Source organism: Mobula hypostoma, chromosome 6 (assembly GCF_963921235.1).
Source record: "Mobula hypostoma chromosome 6, sMobHyp1.1, whole genome shotgun sequence".
NCBI lineage: Eukaryota > Metazoa > Chordata > Chondrichthyes > Myliobatiformes > Myliobatidae > Mobula > Mobula hypostoma.
Window position 1 is genome coordinate 92476080 of NC_086102.1, and position 16063 is coordinate 92492142.

At 41.1% G+C, this 16063-nt stretch overlaps 1 protein-coding gene across 1 annotated transcript; it reads left to right on the forward strand.

Annotated features, from left to right (window-relative positions):
• Nucleotides 1-8399: 8399 nt before the first annotated feature.
• kbtbd7 (kelch repeat and BTB (POZ) domain containing 7) lies at nt 8400-15416 on the forward strand. Its single transcript, XM_063049950.1, has 2 exons — nt 8400-8858; nt 11536-15416. Exons 1-2 carry the CDS (start codon nt 8427-8429, stop codon nt 13027-13029), a joined length of 1926 nt encoding a protein of 641 aa, XP_062906020.1. The 5' UTR covers nt 8400-8426; the 3' UTR covers nt 13030-15416.
• The last annotated feature ends 647 nt before the right edge of the window (nt 15417-16063 follow it).

Here is a 16063-nt window from a genome sequence, read left to right on the forward strand (position 1 = left end):
ACTCGAATCCTCTTGCTATGAATGCCAGCATACCATTTGCCTTTTTCACCACCTGCTGTACCTGCATGCCCACTTTCAATGACTGGTGTACAATGACACCCAGGTCTCGTTGCACCTCCCTTTTCCCTAATCGGCCACCATTCAGATAATAATTTGTTCTCCTGTTCTTGCCACCAAAGTGGATAACCTCATATTTATCCACATTAAATTGCATCTGCCATGAACTTGCCCACTCACCTAACCTATCCAAGTCACCCTGCATCCTCTTAGCATCCTCCTCACAGCTAACACTGCCACCCAGCTTCGTGTCATCCGCAAACTTGGAGATACTGCATTTAATTCCCTCATCCAAGTCATTAATATATATTGTAAACAACTGGGGTCCCAGCACTGAGCCTTGCAGTACCCCACTAGTCACTGCCTGCCATTCTGAAAAGGTCCCGTTTATTCCCACTCTTTGCTTCCTGTCTGCTAACCAATTCTCCATCCACACCAATACCTTACCCCCAATACCGCGTGCTTTAAGTTTGCACACTAATCTCCTGTGTGGGACCTTGTCAAAAGCCTTTTGAAAATCCAAATATACCACATCCACTGGTTCTCCCTATATCACTCTACTAGTAATATCCTCAAAAAATTCTATGAGATTCGTCAGACATGATTTTCCTTTCACAAATCCATGTTGACTTTGTCGGATGATTTCACCGCTTTCTAAATGTGCTGTTATCACGTCTTTGACAACTGACTCTAGCATTTTCCCCACCACCGATGTCAGGCTAACCGGTCTATGTTTCCCCGGTTTCTCTCTCCCTCCTTTTTTAAAAAGTGGGGTTACCTTAGCCACCCTCCAATCCTCAGGAACTAATTCAGAATCTAAAGAGTTTTGAAAAATTATCACTAATGCATCCACTATTTCTTGGGCTCCTTCCTTAAGCACTCTAGGATGCAGACCATCTGGCCCTGGGGATTTATCTGCCTTTAAACCCTTCAATTTACCTAACATCACTTCCCTACTAACATGTATTTCCTTCAGTTCCTCCATCTCACTATATCCTCTGTCCCCTACTATTTCTGGAAGATTATTTATGTCCTCCTTAGTGAAGACAGAACCAAAGTAGTTATTCAATTAGTCTGCCATGTCCTTGTTCCCCATAATCAATTCTCCTGTTTCTGTCTGTAGGGGACCTACATTTGTCTTAACCAATCTTTTTCTTTTCACATATCTATAAAAGCTTTTACAGTCAGTTTTTATGTTCCCTGCCAGCTTTCTCTCAGAATCTTTTTTTCTCTTTCCTAATTAAGCCCTTTGTCCTCCTCTGCTGGACTCTGAACTTCTCCACTTCTCTAGAGCAAATAATAATAACAACTCTGAACCTGACCTAACCCTTGTTTATCTGCTTTCAGTGCTCTGGTTCAAGAGGTATAGAGTAAGAAAACTAATTTACACACACAATAGTTCCTCTTTCAAGTTTTCCTCAACATTAAAAATTATCTCCTTTTGACAGCATGTTCCCCCAAAATCCATTTGTCCTCTTCTTGAAATAAGTACTGGGGAGAAACAAAAAGTATTATTGGTCAGAGAACATTGCATTCCTTCTTGCCGGAATGAACTTCAGGAAGTATTTGTACAATTTGTTTTTATACACAGTATACAGTATGCTGACCATGGTAATCCTGTAATTGTAGCTATAATTTCCATAGTACAGTTAGCTACTGTATTAAAAATGCACTCTGCTTCTTCTCTGTCATACAGAAGGTGAGGTCAAATTATAGTCCGATGACGATGCTCCCACCAATGTGTTCTTAAACTGTATCAGTCATTGGTGTAAGTTATGGCACATAAAGGAAATTCATGCAAACTATCCACTAAACCTCCTGTTTTGTAATGCAAAGAAATTATACCTGTGACACCGATTGATGACAACCTCTCTTTGTAATTGTCCAGTTTAGTTCTTATGAGACTCTGCACAACATAATTAGTCCAGCTAGCACTGATTCATCAATCATCACTGAAGATTTAATTTAATGGGAAGAACTTTGAGTTGATCAGCACCTTGAGAAGTTCCTACTGTACTAAAATTTCACGTAAGATCAGACTAAGAAGATTACAGATACTGTAAACTGTCTCCTTGGGTAAATCTTAATCATGAACAGAAAATACTTTTTCAACCTGAAAACTGTTTACTTTTAAAAGTCTACCTTAAGCAAAGTATTTTAGTCTGTATTTCAGCTTCATTTTCTAATGTGTCCTTCCAAAGTTATTAGTCAGATATTCGGGTCTTTTCCTTGGTACAAGGATAAGCAGAAAATACTAAAAAAACATTCAGCAGGTCAGGCAGCACCTGTGGAAAAAAAGCAGAGTTAATGTTTTAGGTCTGAGATTCATCAGAACTGATTATGAGAGAAAAAAACAAGTTAAAGTTGCAGAGAGGGTGAGGGGAGGAATAGATGGGATAGAGGTAATATGTATGGTAATGTGAGACCAGGATTCGCCAAGGTTATAGTAGGGTTAAGTAATTATAAGACCATAAGATATGAGCAGAAGTAGCCCATCGAGTCTGCTGTACCATTCAATCATCCGCTGGTCCGATTCTACCAGTCATCCCCACTCCCCTGCCTTCTCCCCATAGCCTTTGATGCCCTGGCTAATCAAGAACCTACCTATCTCTGCCCTAAATACTTGGCCTCCACTGCCGTTTGTGGCAACAAATAGATTTACCATCCTCTGACTAAAATAATTGGTTCTGCATCTCTGTACTAAGTGGACGTCCTTAAATCCTGAAGTCGTGCCCTCTTGTCCTAGACTCCCCTACCATGGGAAATAACTTTGCCATATCTAATCTGTTCAGGCCTTTTAACATTCAGAATGTTTCTATGAGATCCTCCCTCATTATCCTGAACTCCAGGGAATACAGTCCAAGAGCTGCCAGACATTCCTCATATGGTAACCCTTTCATTCCTGGCATCTTTCTCATGAATCTTCTCTGAGCCCTCTCCAATGTCAGTATATCCCTTCTAAAATAAGGAGCTCAAAATGGCACACAATGCTCCAGGTGTGGTCTCATGAGTGCTTTATAGAGCCTCAACATCACATCTCTGCTCTTATATTCGATACTTCTAGAAATGAATGCCAACACTGCATTCACCTTCTTCACCACCGACTCAAGCTGGAGGTTAACCTTTAGGGTATCCTGACCAAGGACTCCCAAGTCCCTTTGCATCTCTGCATTTTCAATTCTCTCCCCATTTAAATAATAGTCCGCCTGTTTATTTCTTCCACCAAAGTGCATGGCCATACACTTTCCAACATTGTATTTCATTTGCCTCTTCTTTGTCCATTTCCCTAAACTATCTAAGTCTCTCTGCAGGCTCTCTGTTTCCTCAACAGTACCCACTTATCCACTCTGTATCATCAGCAAATTTAGCCACAAATCCATTAATCCCATAGTCCAAATCATTGACATACATCATAAAAAGCAGCAGACCCAACACCAACCCCTGTGGAACTCCACTGGTAACCAGCAGCCAGCCTGAATAGGATCCCTTTATTCCTACTCTCTGTTTTCTGCTGATCAGCCAATGCCCACCCAGGCTAGTAACTCCCCTGTAATTCCATGGACTCTTATCTTGCTAAGCAATCTCATGTGTGGCATCTTATCAAAGGCCTTCTGAAAATCCAAGTAAATGACATCTACTGCACCTCCTTTCTCAACCTTGCTGGTTACTTCCTCAAAAAATTGCAGTAGGTTATTCAGGCAGCATTATCCTTTCAGGAAACCATGCTGGCTTTGGCCTCTTTTGTCACTTGTCTCAAGGAACTCCATAATTTAATCCCTAACAATCAATTCCAACAATTTCCGAACTGCTAATGTCAGGCTAACAGGTCTATAGTTTCCTTTCCGCTGCCTCCCAGCCTTCTTAAATAGCAGAGTAACATTTGCAATTTTAATACTTAATTCTTTATTGTCCCCAAACAATTGATACTAGAACATACAATCATCATAGCGATATTTGATTCTGCGCTTTCCTCTCCCTTGATTACAAATATTAAATATTAAAAATAGTAAAAATTAGTAAATATTAAAAATTTAAATTATAAATCATAAATAGAAAATAGAAAAATGGAAAGTAAGGTAGTGCAAAAAAACCGAGAGGCCGGTCCGGATATTTGGAGGGTACGGCCCAGATCCAGGTCAGGATCCGTTCAGCAGTCTTATCACAGTTGGAAAGAAGCTGTTCCCAAATCTGGCCGTATGAGTCTTCAAGCTCCTGAGCCTTCTCCCGGAGGGAAGAGGGACGAAAAGTGTGTTGGCTGAGTGGGTCGTGTCCTTGATTATCCTGGCAGCACTGCTCCGACAGCGTGCGGTGTAAAGTGAGTCCAAGGATGGAAGATTGGTTTGTGTGATGTGTTGTGTTGTGTTTACGATCTTATGCAGCTTCTTTCGGTCTTGGACCAGACAACTTCCATACCAGGTTGTGATGCACCCTAGAAGAATGCTTTCTACAGTGCATCTATAAAAAATAGTGAGGGTTTTAGGGGACAGGCCAAATTTCTTTAGTTTTTCCAATCATCCGGTACAATGCCAGAATCTACCGACTCTTGAAAGATCATTGTTAATGCCTCTGCAATTTCTCAAGCTACTTCCTTCAGAACCCGAGGGTGCATTCCATCAGGTCCAGGAGATTTATCCACCCTCAGACCATTAAGCTTCCTGAGCACCTTCTCAGTCGTAATTTTCAATGCACAAACTTCACTTCCCTGACACTCTTGAATGTTTGGTTTACTGAAGATGTCTTCCACTGTGAAGACTGACGCAAAATACGCATTCAGTTCCTCTGCCATCTCTGCATCTCTCATTACAATATCTCCAGCGTCATTTTCTATTGGTCCTATATCTACCCTTGACTCTCTTTTACCCTTTATATACTTAAAAAAGCTTTTAGTATCTTCTTTGATATTAATCACCAGCTTCCTTTCATAATTCACCTTTTTCTTCCTAATGACTTTGTTAGTTTCCTTCTGCAAGTTATTAAAAGCTTCCCAATCCTCTACCTTCACACTAGCTTTGGCTTCCTTGTATGCCCTCTCTTTTGCTTTTACTTTGGCTCTGAATTCACTTGTCAACCACTTGACCAGTTCCTCTCTCATGCCATTGTAACTTCCTTTATTCCACTGAAATACTGACACATTGGAATTTAGTTTCTCCTTCTCAAATTTCAAAGTGAACTCAATCATATTGTGATCACTGTTCCCTAAGGGTTCCTTAACCTTAAGCTCTCTTAACACCTCCGGATCATTGCACAACACAGCCGATCCCCGAGTGGGCTCAACAACAAGCTGTTCTAAAAAGCTGCCCCTCAGACATTCTACACATTCTCTCTTGAGGTCCAGTACTGGCCTGGTTTTCCCAATCCACTTTCATATTAAAATCCCCAACAATTATCATGACATTGCCATTCTGACATGCCTTTTCTACCTCCTGTTGTAATTTATAATCCATATCCTGGCTGCTGTTTGGAGGCCTGTGTACAACTGCCATTAGGGTCCTTTTTCCCTTGCCTTTTCTTAACTCAACCCATAGAGACTCTACACCTTCCAATCCTTTGTCAACCCTTTCTAATCTGGTAAATTGGATTAGCAAATTTGCTGATGATACAAAGATTGGAGGTGTAGTGGACAGTGAGGAAGGTTTTCAAAATTTGCAGAACGATTTGGACCAACTGGAAAAATGGGCTGAAATATGACAGATGAAGTTTAATACAGACAAGTGTGAGGTATTGCACTTTGGAAGGACAAACCAAGGTAGAACATACAAGGTAAATGGTAGGGTACTGAGGAGCGCAGTGGAACAGAGGGATCTGGGAATACAGATACAAAATTCCCTAAAAGTTGTGTCACAGGTAGATAGGGTTGTAAAGAAAGTTTTTGGTACATTGGCCTTTATAAATCAAAGTATTGAGAATAAGAGTTGGAGTGTTATGGTGAGGTTGTATAAGGCATTGGTGAGGCTGAATTTGGAGTATTGTGTTCAGTTTTGGTCACCAAATTACAGAAAGGATGTTAATAAGGTTGAAAGAGTGCAGAGAAGGTTTACAAGGATGTTGCTGGGACTTGAGAAACTCAGTTACAGAGAAAGGTTGAATAGATTAGGACTTTATTCCCTGGAGCGCAGAAGAATGAGGGGAGATTTGATAGAAGTATATAAAATTATGATGGATATAGATAGAGTGAATGCAAGCAGGGTTTTTCCACTGAGGCAAGGGGAGAAAAAGCCTGCAGGGAGTGGTGGGAGTGTGGAATGAGCTGCCAGATGAAGTGGTAAATGCGTACTCACTTTTAACATTTAAGAAAAACTTGGGACAGGTACATGGATGAGAGGTGTATGGAAGGATATGGTCCGTGTGCAGGTCAATAGGACTAGGCAGAAATATGGTTCGGCACAGCCAGGAAGGACCAAAAGGCCTGTTTCTGTGCTGTAATGTTCTATGGTTCCATAGTTCTAATGTTTTAATATTATTTCTTATACACAGGGCCATACCACCCCCTCTGCCTCCTAACCTATCTTTCCAATACACCGTATATCCTTGGACATTCAGCTCCCCATTACAGCCATCCTTTAGCCAAGTTTCAGAGATGGCCACAATGTCATACTTATTGAAGGGTTAATGGTGGCAGTTAATGAGTTATAAACAGAAAAGTGTGAAATATTGTAAAATGTTGTTCTGTAGAACATGTTCTGCATTTCAGGCACCACGACTGGAGGGAGGAAAAACTGAGCAAAATTACAGTTGGATAACTTCACTAGAAGTGGCCAGATCTGAGAGAGGCATTGAGTTACCAGAAGATGCAGAATTCAGTATTAAGGAAGGCTTCAACATTCCCAGATGAAAGAGAAGTTGTTTCCCAGTCTAGTTGTAACCATGTAAAGGACCACAAATGAAGAAATCAGAGTAGTACTGTAAAGGGAAATTAAAGTGATGGGTAATGGGAAGCCCAGGCACGCTCCTGCAGATTAAATGCAGACAAAATGGTCACCCAATTTGTTTCTCCAATGGAGAGGGGACCATATCATAAACACCAAATGTAGTAAAATAGATTGAAAGAAGTGCAAGTGAATTACTCCTTCACCTCATGAAGTGATTTGTTTGAATATCGAGTCCCTGGATTGTGGGAAGGGAGAGGGACAGGTGTTGCTCCTCTCACTGTTCAGTGGAAAGTTTGATAAAAAGGAGGATGGTTGATGGTGGCAGAGGAACAGATCCAATAGTGGTGGAGGGGGACATCATCTTCACAATTCCAAAACAAAATGCAGAAAGAAATATCAACCAACATACATGTTCTCATTAAAGGGGGAATGTCAACTCAGACCATGAGAGGTCTGTGTTGGGCATTTTCATGCCTTACAAGGCGCAAATTGGAAGCCTGTGTGGGGCGCCACTCCTCGCACAGACTAAAGCAATGTGTGATGAAGTGCCTTGCTCAAGGACACAAACACGCTGCCACAGCTGAGGCTCAAACTAGTGACCTTGAGATCACTAGACGCACGCCTCAACCACTTGGCCACGTGCTTCACTTAAATAGGACAAAAATTATTCTTCAAACGGCATGGAGAAATGGACATAAACGGTATAGTGTTCTGAAAATGCTGGAAATCCAGAGCAAAATACAGAAAATGATGGAGGAACTCAGTAGATTAGTTTGCATCTACAGAAGGGAATGTTTTGGGTGGAGACCTTCTGATAGCATCTGATAGCAAGTAGGGGATTGAGAGGCAGGTAACAGATGATACCATGAAGTATTACAGCCGTACTACTCCACCCCTGCTGCCCCTCCAGGCCTCACCTGCCAAGTACGTGGCAAGCAGTGCCTGTCAAGGGTCGGACCGTACGGCCACTCCAGGACGCACATATCAAACCCCACTAACTGACTGGAAGGAACCATCATCATCCTAAGGGATGGACAGCCAGAGAGAGAGAGACACTGAAATCAGTACTTACAGAATCATTTTTAATGCAAAGTGTGTCTCATAAATTGGATTTAATCAAGAGTCCTAGATTTTAGATTGTAGGAACCAATTAATGTCCAATTAGACAAGTTGTGTCCTATGAATCAGAGAAACCAGCTTAATAGTAATGATTCCAGTTAGGCAATTTTAGAGTGTATTTCTGGAATCACTTTATAATTTTGTATCTATTTTCAACTGGAGAAAATTCTGGAACTTTTCAGTTTGCGTATAGGAGCGCGAATACGAACACTGCCCTTCAACGGTTTGCCGATTACGTCAGATGATTGACGTTGAAAAGGGACAATGAAGGAGAGGGAGGCTCGCCCATGGTAGCGGCTGATTGGTCACATGCGGTAGAGGCCCTCCTGCTGGGTGGGGGCAGGAGGCGGGGCTTGGGCTGCGGGACCGGGGTTGGACAAGATGGAGGCTCTACAGTGCCTGTCGGGTCCCGAGCAGCTGGAGGACGCGGCCTACGCCGGGGCTTTGCTCCGGGAGCTCAAGTCCTTCTACGATGCGCGGCTGTTGGTGGATGTAACGTTGGAGGTGGATGGCGGTAGCCGCTTCCTGTGCAACCGGAACGTGCTGGCAGCCGCCAGCCCCTACTTCAGGAGTATGTTCACGGGCGGCCTGTTCGAGAGCAAGCAGCAGAGCGTCACCATCCACGACGTGGACTCGGACTCGATGGCGCTCATCATCGACTACTGCTACACCGGCCGCGTCACCGTGTGCGAGGCCAGCGTGCAGAAACTCTACGTGGCGGCCAACATGCTGCAGCTCGAGTACGTGAGACAGGCTTGCGCCGCCTTCATGGCGCGGCGCCTCGACCTCTATAACTGCGCCGGCATCTTAAAGGTGAGCGGGCCTTCCTCCCCCTCCCCACTCCTCTCCCCCTTCCACACCGCCCGGTGTGCGGGCAGAGGGCAAACGGACCGCAGAAGGGGGCGGAGGCGCGCCCCCTCACTGGAGAAGGGTAGGGTGGGGTGGGGTGGGGTGGGGTGGGGTGGGACCGCTCCCGGTCTCCAGAGGGAGGGGAATACCCCTTCTTCCCACTCTCTCCCCCCCCCCCCACGAGAGGACCTCCCCAATCAATATAAGTATCTGTTTGTAAACTGGAGAGAGCAAATCTCTAGGTGTGGCTCGCCTGTGTCCTTTTCAGGGTATAATAGATTTGCCTAGAAAAGAGATCTGTGATTTCCCAAGGTATGTACTTCCTTATTTTGGTCACATTGCAGGTATATCTCTGTAATTGCTAGTGAAGATACACATTTGTTTCTATTTGTTGCAGCAATTCACGGACCTGTTTCAAATGGTACATGCTTTCCAGTAAAAAAAACATGAAAGGGGTGTCTATTTACAATTTTTCCTTGCCCTGGAACTCTTTGTTTACACTGTTCCTTGCTTTGATCGTTATCCATTTGGCTACCATGCACAATCACCGTGTCCTTTCTTTTTTAACTCCTAAATTTACTCTTGAATACCCACCTCGTGCCCCTTTATTCAGACGATACTGTCCTAATTGATTTAAGTATTGTTCCTAGTCCTGTTTACGTGAAGCTGACCTGATAGTATTCGCTACGTGCAGCAGATACTTGGATGCATTTGCAAAAGATAGTATAGGCCCTGGCAGTGCCTGATGAGGCCCTTTAAACCAGGTGCCAAACACAATACAGAATTAAATTAAGTATTTTCTGCCTGTCCATGGTCCATTTTATTCTTCCATTCCCTGTATATAAAATGTCATGTAATGTCTTTCACAAATCTGTAGTATTGAAGTAATTGGTTATGATAAATATGTTTCAGCTATTAAAATGTTTGTAAGATTAACATATATTTCGAATGGATTTTATGTTAACAAAAACATTTTGTCTCTAACTCAATAATCCTAGTGTAGATTGGGATTACTAGTGCAGAGAGTCATTACTAGTCAGGATTAGTTTTCTGAATGACAGTTTTTCTATCCAAGATCTTTGAGACATTTGTGCCTATGATGTTTTGTATTTAACAGTAGAAACAAAATGATGGAAAATTAGTTTCAGATTTGCGGTGTCTATTTCAGGCTGTGTTCCACCTGAAAGTTGCCTATGCTTGAATGAGAAAGTCCACAATTTCACTGTGGAAACATTTCCAAAATCAGTGGGCAATCTGAAGAATGGGCTTTGAAATGGCAAATTCAGTTCATATCATTTCCTCCTTCAGAATTATTCAATGACACTGCAGCTGGAAACCTTTTGGCCCAGAAAGTGTATGTTGCAAGTCTGTTCACCTCAACCACATCTTTTGTCTTCGCAAGCTCATTTCTAACTCTTTAGATTACATTTCAGTGTTTAGTTAAAAGATGTTTATTCCTTTTATGGTGGAGCTGTTGATCTTTAACTCTCTTGCTCTTATTTCTTTTGGACCTCAGTACTACAGCCTAGTTCTCTAATGAGCTGTCATGGCTTCCTTTTCTGTCTTAAGTTAAATCCATATTCTTGAGTGTTGTAAATGTGTCTAATTTCTCAATGTTGTAGTTTTGGACTCCCTCTATTCTCCCTCATTGATGTCCAGGATGACTTGACTTGAGGGAAGGTTGAGCCATTTAGAGGTTAAGGTTGTGGCTGAGCTTACAGGAACAAGATGTGATCTAGCCTTTTATAAATGTTCTTCCATTCATGCCTGTTTTCTTCCCAAACTATCTTCTCTTTGATTACTCATTTTTGTTTCCATTTCACTTGAACAAAATTTCTTTCTCATTCAGTAGTGTCTTAATCTTTTGCCATACCCTGATATCATCATTCTTCTTTAAATATCCTCCAGTGAAAAATGCTGCAGTTTAGTTACACTGCACAGCACACAGTTTCCTTCCTGAATAGAAATCAGTTCATCAAGAAAATTCCCTAAAACTTCCTTTGGAAAATAACACTTAGGAATACAAAGCAAGAGGAATTTGAGATGGGATGTCTGGCAAATTTAGTTTTCTTTAATGGTTGAATTTGCATTTGTGTTTCTGAAATCCATGGGGGTTTCCTGACCATGTCTGGGTCTGTTTTAGACTGATAGCTATGATTTCTCTTTAAAAAGTTTGCTTTACATGATTACCCTTGTCAGTGAACCAGGTAGTCCATGGATTTTTTTTTAGCCAGCAATTCTTATGTTTCATAAAGAATAGATTTAGAAATGTATTTTGTTTTTTTTTTCCCCAGCAATAAAAAGTTAATATGTTTTAATTTGACCACTTGTTTAGGCTACCGTACGGCACCAACGCAGCTGCATAACTTGTATTGTGTAACGTGCTCCATCTGTCTGCTTGCTATTTAAGTAAAACAAAAGATCCATATGATCAACATCCATCTGCCAACAAACCTCAAGTATGTTGATGGGATTACACTCTTTTGGATCTTGGCTATGCGATGACAAGTGGACATGCGTAGTAGTTGTGATATATTTTGAAAGGTGTTTGATTAGCTGAGACTTTGAGGAAATGAGTATTAAATCAGTGCATTTGTGAAGACTCACTTGTCAAATCCATAACTGATTTTTTTTACCTTAGTTTGCAGATGCTTTTGACAACGTGGAACTGAAAGAAAAGGCACTTGCTTTCATCGCTTGCAACTTACAACATTTGTGCAAAACGGAGGAATTGTGTGAGCTTTCACTGGAACAGATCAAAGAGATACTGAAACTGGACACTCTGGATGTTGACAGCGAGGGGAAGGTGTGCACAGTGGCAATTCAGTGGATTGAATCAAATATCACTGAGCGTGCTACACATGCACTTGAAGTCTTGAAGTGTGTAAGATGGCATCATTTCAGTGAGAAGGACAGGCTGGATGTCGATGCACTTAAATCTCAGTTGTTTGTCAAAAACAAATCTCTTCTTTCCATTTTGGATGACCTTTCTGCTCCCAAAGGTGTTGACGTGTCTACCAGCATACATAACTCTTCAAAAAGGATTGGATTTAGTGCTAAAGAGATGGTTATATTTTTTGGCCATCGAAAGGAGCCTTTTCTCTGTTATGATCCCTATTCAGGTGACATTTATGCAATGTCTTCACCTTTGACTAGTCCAGCCCTTACAAAGTCCATCAGTTCACTTGCTGTCTGTGTTTCACCAGACAATGATATCTTTTTGGCAGCACAGCCAAGTAAACAACTCTGGGTATATAATGCAGTTCAGAATAGCTGGCAACAACTTGCAGAGCGACTGCTGGCAAGAGAAGGGATGGATGTTGCATATTTGAATGGATACATTTACATTCTGGGTGGTCGTGACCCGTCAACGGGCCTCAAGGTTAAAGAAGTTGAGTGTTACAGTATTCAAAGAAACCAGTGGATTTTTGTAGCCCCTCTGCCTCATGCACTGCACTCATTTGAGCTGATTACAGTTGGAGACTGCTTGTATGCCGTCAATAATAAGAGGATGTTATGCTATGTGCCGGAAAGGAATCAGTGGCTGAATTGTGCTTCCTTAAAGCGGAGTGAGTTCCAGGAAGCTTGTGTTTTCAATGAAGAAATTTATTGTATTTGTGACATCCCAGTTATAAAAGTTTACAACCCTTCAAAAGGTGAGTGGCGAAAGATCAGTGATATCCCCATCGATGCCAATATCCACAATTTTCAGATTGTTTGTCATGGCAACAAACTGCTTCTCATAACCACCATAGTGCCACAGTGGAGGAAAAACAGAGTGACTGTTCATCAGTACGATGCAAGCAATGATCAGTGGGTCAACATTGGTACAATGCTGGGTTTGCTACACTACGACAGTGACTTTATATGCCTTTCAGCACGTCTATACCCTTCATGCTTGGAGCCTGGGCAGAGCTTTATTAGCGAGGAGGATGATATCCGCAGTGAGTCAAGTGCAGACTGGGATTTTGAAGGCTCAAGTGATATTGACTCAGAGTCAGGGAGCTCAAGTTCATTTTCAGATGATGTCTGGCAGCCACCAGGAGGACTAAGAGTTGAACGAATACAGCAAAATGGCCATTCAGTCCCTCCAGATAATAGAGTTCCTCATATGAATGGCCAAAGTGGGAACTAACCAACTATATTTTAAATGCTCTTTAATTTGGGGAGTTGGGGCGGGGGGACAGAAGAGTCAAAAATAGTGAAAAGTAACTAGTATTTTTTTTTGGGATTGTTGCTGATCTGGTAGTTTTTGGCAAATACAGACAGTTATATTTTTTGCGGTACATGTTGGTATGTTTGAAAGAACTAGGAAAATAAAAATCGCATTGAAATTGATTTTCTGTATTGGCAGTTACACCACGGATTTGTTCTGCATTTTGTTCTGGCCCTTCTCAAGTGTGCAGCACCATTTTAAAAATGATTACTTTGGTGATGGGGATCAGGTGGTTAACCGTGTTCAGAATTGTTCTCAGTAAAAGCAGAGGTCTGAGGTTACTTGTCATATTTACATTTACATTACATACTTGTATGTGATACTTAATCTTGTATTCTTGTATGATGAATACACACAAGATTATGAATCCATGAAGAATTAGTAAAACAGCAGCAAACTAGCAACTAGAATAGCCTGTGGCAACTTTTGTAAAGAAGCCAAAGGTTATTGCAGCTCTCTAGGGAATGCACAGCTCTAGTTCATTTAGTGAATTCTAGTTCAAGAATATGAACAATCCAGATTTTTCTTTCATCCTTCATTTGGGTAATCTGTTGACTTTAATGAAATCGGGTAACTCAGCAAGCTTGCATTGTTTTCAGATTGGTAGGGGAAAAATGGATTAAGTAGCCATGTTCCATATCTCCTTAGTAGAACCCGAATACATTTGGTGGAAATCCTCATTTAAAAAAAGAAGAAACTGGTCATTAAGTAACATTCACCTTTTGAAAAGTATATCAACATGTATCATATTTGTATAAATTTGTGGGTCCCCCCCGCCCCGAAAATAGCAATTTAAAAGCTGACTAGTAAAATTGGAACTGTTTTGAACCTGACTATATGGACATCAAAAGTACAGATGTGCCTAATAGGAATGTTTGTAATTTCATGCATGAGAAATGGCTGTGTTTGCTTGCATCCAAAATGCACATACAGTATTTCTGTTTTATGTTGATCACCCCGGCCCTACTACTTGTATTTTATTTGCTGATCTTCATCTCTTCTCTGACAACATTATTGAGACATTAACCATGATGTATTTCAATGGCAGCACAGATTTAAACAGCACAATGCTCTACTTATTTGGGAAGATCTGTGTAAATAACATAGTGAAACCTGCTCATTCTGACCATCTAATGTTCTGAAACTGGCAGAAGTAGACAGAATAAAGATTACCACAACATCCAGTTAAAAAGAGCAAAATTTGAATCAGGAGATCTCAGATCTTTAAATTTTTTTTTGGCTAGGTGATGCATTTGTCCTCCGTTTGTACCAGCATGAGGCTGTGGTGGTGCATGATTTAAATTTTCAGTTTAAAGAGGTCTTTTGTTTATTAAATTATTTTCTTAATTTAAAAATATTTGATAAAGGAATTCGAATTAAGCAGCTTAAATTTAACACATTTGAACTAGAATTGACTTAACTTCATATTTCATCCTGTTTCTGCCTTGACAGTTCAGTCATTTTAAAAATATTTGTTTATACTAAGCAAATGGAATGAGGCATTTCAAATGAACATTTTCAATCCTTTTAAATTTAAAAAAAATGCTCATAGAATTCCAATTTTAAAGCATTAAAGTGCAAATGACTCTAGAAACTTGGAAATTAACCCTCATAACTGTAGCAGCAACTTGTATTAATGTAATTTCGTTAACATGGTAAAATGTATCTTAGTTTGCATAAAGGGGTGTTTAGTTAGAGTGAGGGTTTTAGATAGAGGGGCTGTTGTTAGATGAGTTTGAGAGGGAATTCCATAGATTAGGGCTTGGGCAGCTGAACTTATTGCCTGATTAGGCTTGAACTTCATTAAACAGTATATAGCATTTTTTAAAACCATTTATTGACTTGAATAATTTATTCCTAAATAAGGCATTTAAGCTATTCCATTGATTATCTGTAATTTCATCTTTTCAATATTTTAAATAGGGTGAGTTTTATGAGAAGTTTTGACTTTTAATTGATGCACGTTTGTACAAATTCTTTGCTGAAATTGCTACAGTCAAATACACATTTATAAACAATAGTTTATTAAATCTATCCTCACCACCCTCCCAACTTGCCTTTCAGTGTAGAGATTTAATAGCTTGCTATTTGAAGTATTTTTCACTGGAAATTGGCAGCAGAACAGATTATTCAGATTTGAGTGCTGTTTAGGAAGCAAATGCTTTGAGTTTGATGTTAAAATGACCTGTTATATATGATGGACAGCTAATCCATAAAAGTTCATGTATTTGTACTATTATTGCTATATTCAATAAAAGGTTATCTTTTTTGCTTGTTCAAGATCAAAACTGTTAGAGGAGACAATGGTTTTTCTGTGAACCCATAAGCAGGGAGATGGTTCTTCCTGTCCCATGATCCATCTTATCATTTTCAGCATTGGTCTTTGAATATTGGAGTTTAACTTTTTAAATGCTGTGAGACTGAGGCTTAGATGTCACTGGTACTTTGCTCAGCCTGCAGAAACAAAAACACACATGGAACCGGCACCAATTATAGGTCAGGGGAAGAAGGGTCTGCAGTGCGCGGCGCGTGATGTAGCGCGCCGAGGTTTAAAAAGGAATTTTCAACGGTTCTTGTTTCAGTCGAAGCAAGCAGCTGAGAAAAAGGGAAACACTGCTCAGGGAGAAGGGTCTGCAGTGTGCAGGCATGTGACGTAGCGCGCCAAGGTTTAAAAACAGACCACCATATACAGCGGGCAGTGGAGTGAGAGGGAGCAGAGTAGGATGGCTTTGGCCAGAGTAGGTTCCGGTAAGTTTTTTCTCCAGATTGTTTAGAGTAGAGAGAATGCCAGGCAGGATGTTGGAATGCTCCTCTTGCAGGATGTGGGAAGTCAGGGAGCCCTCCGGTCTCCCTGACAACGACACCTGCAAGAAGTGCATCCAGCTGCAGCTCCTAACAAACCGCATTAGGGAACTGGAGCAGGAGCTGGATGACCTCCGGACATTCGGGAGAA

Coding starts and splice junctions, on each gene's coding strand:
- kbtbd7 (XM_063049950.1), top strand. CDS start 8,427: ATGGAGGCTCTACAGTGCCTGTCGGGTCCCGAGCAGCTGGAGGACGCG. Junction 8,859..11,535: donor ACTGCGCCGGCATCTTAAAG/GTGAGCGGGCCT, acceptor TTTTTACCTTAG/TTTGCAGATGCTTTTGACAA.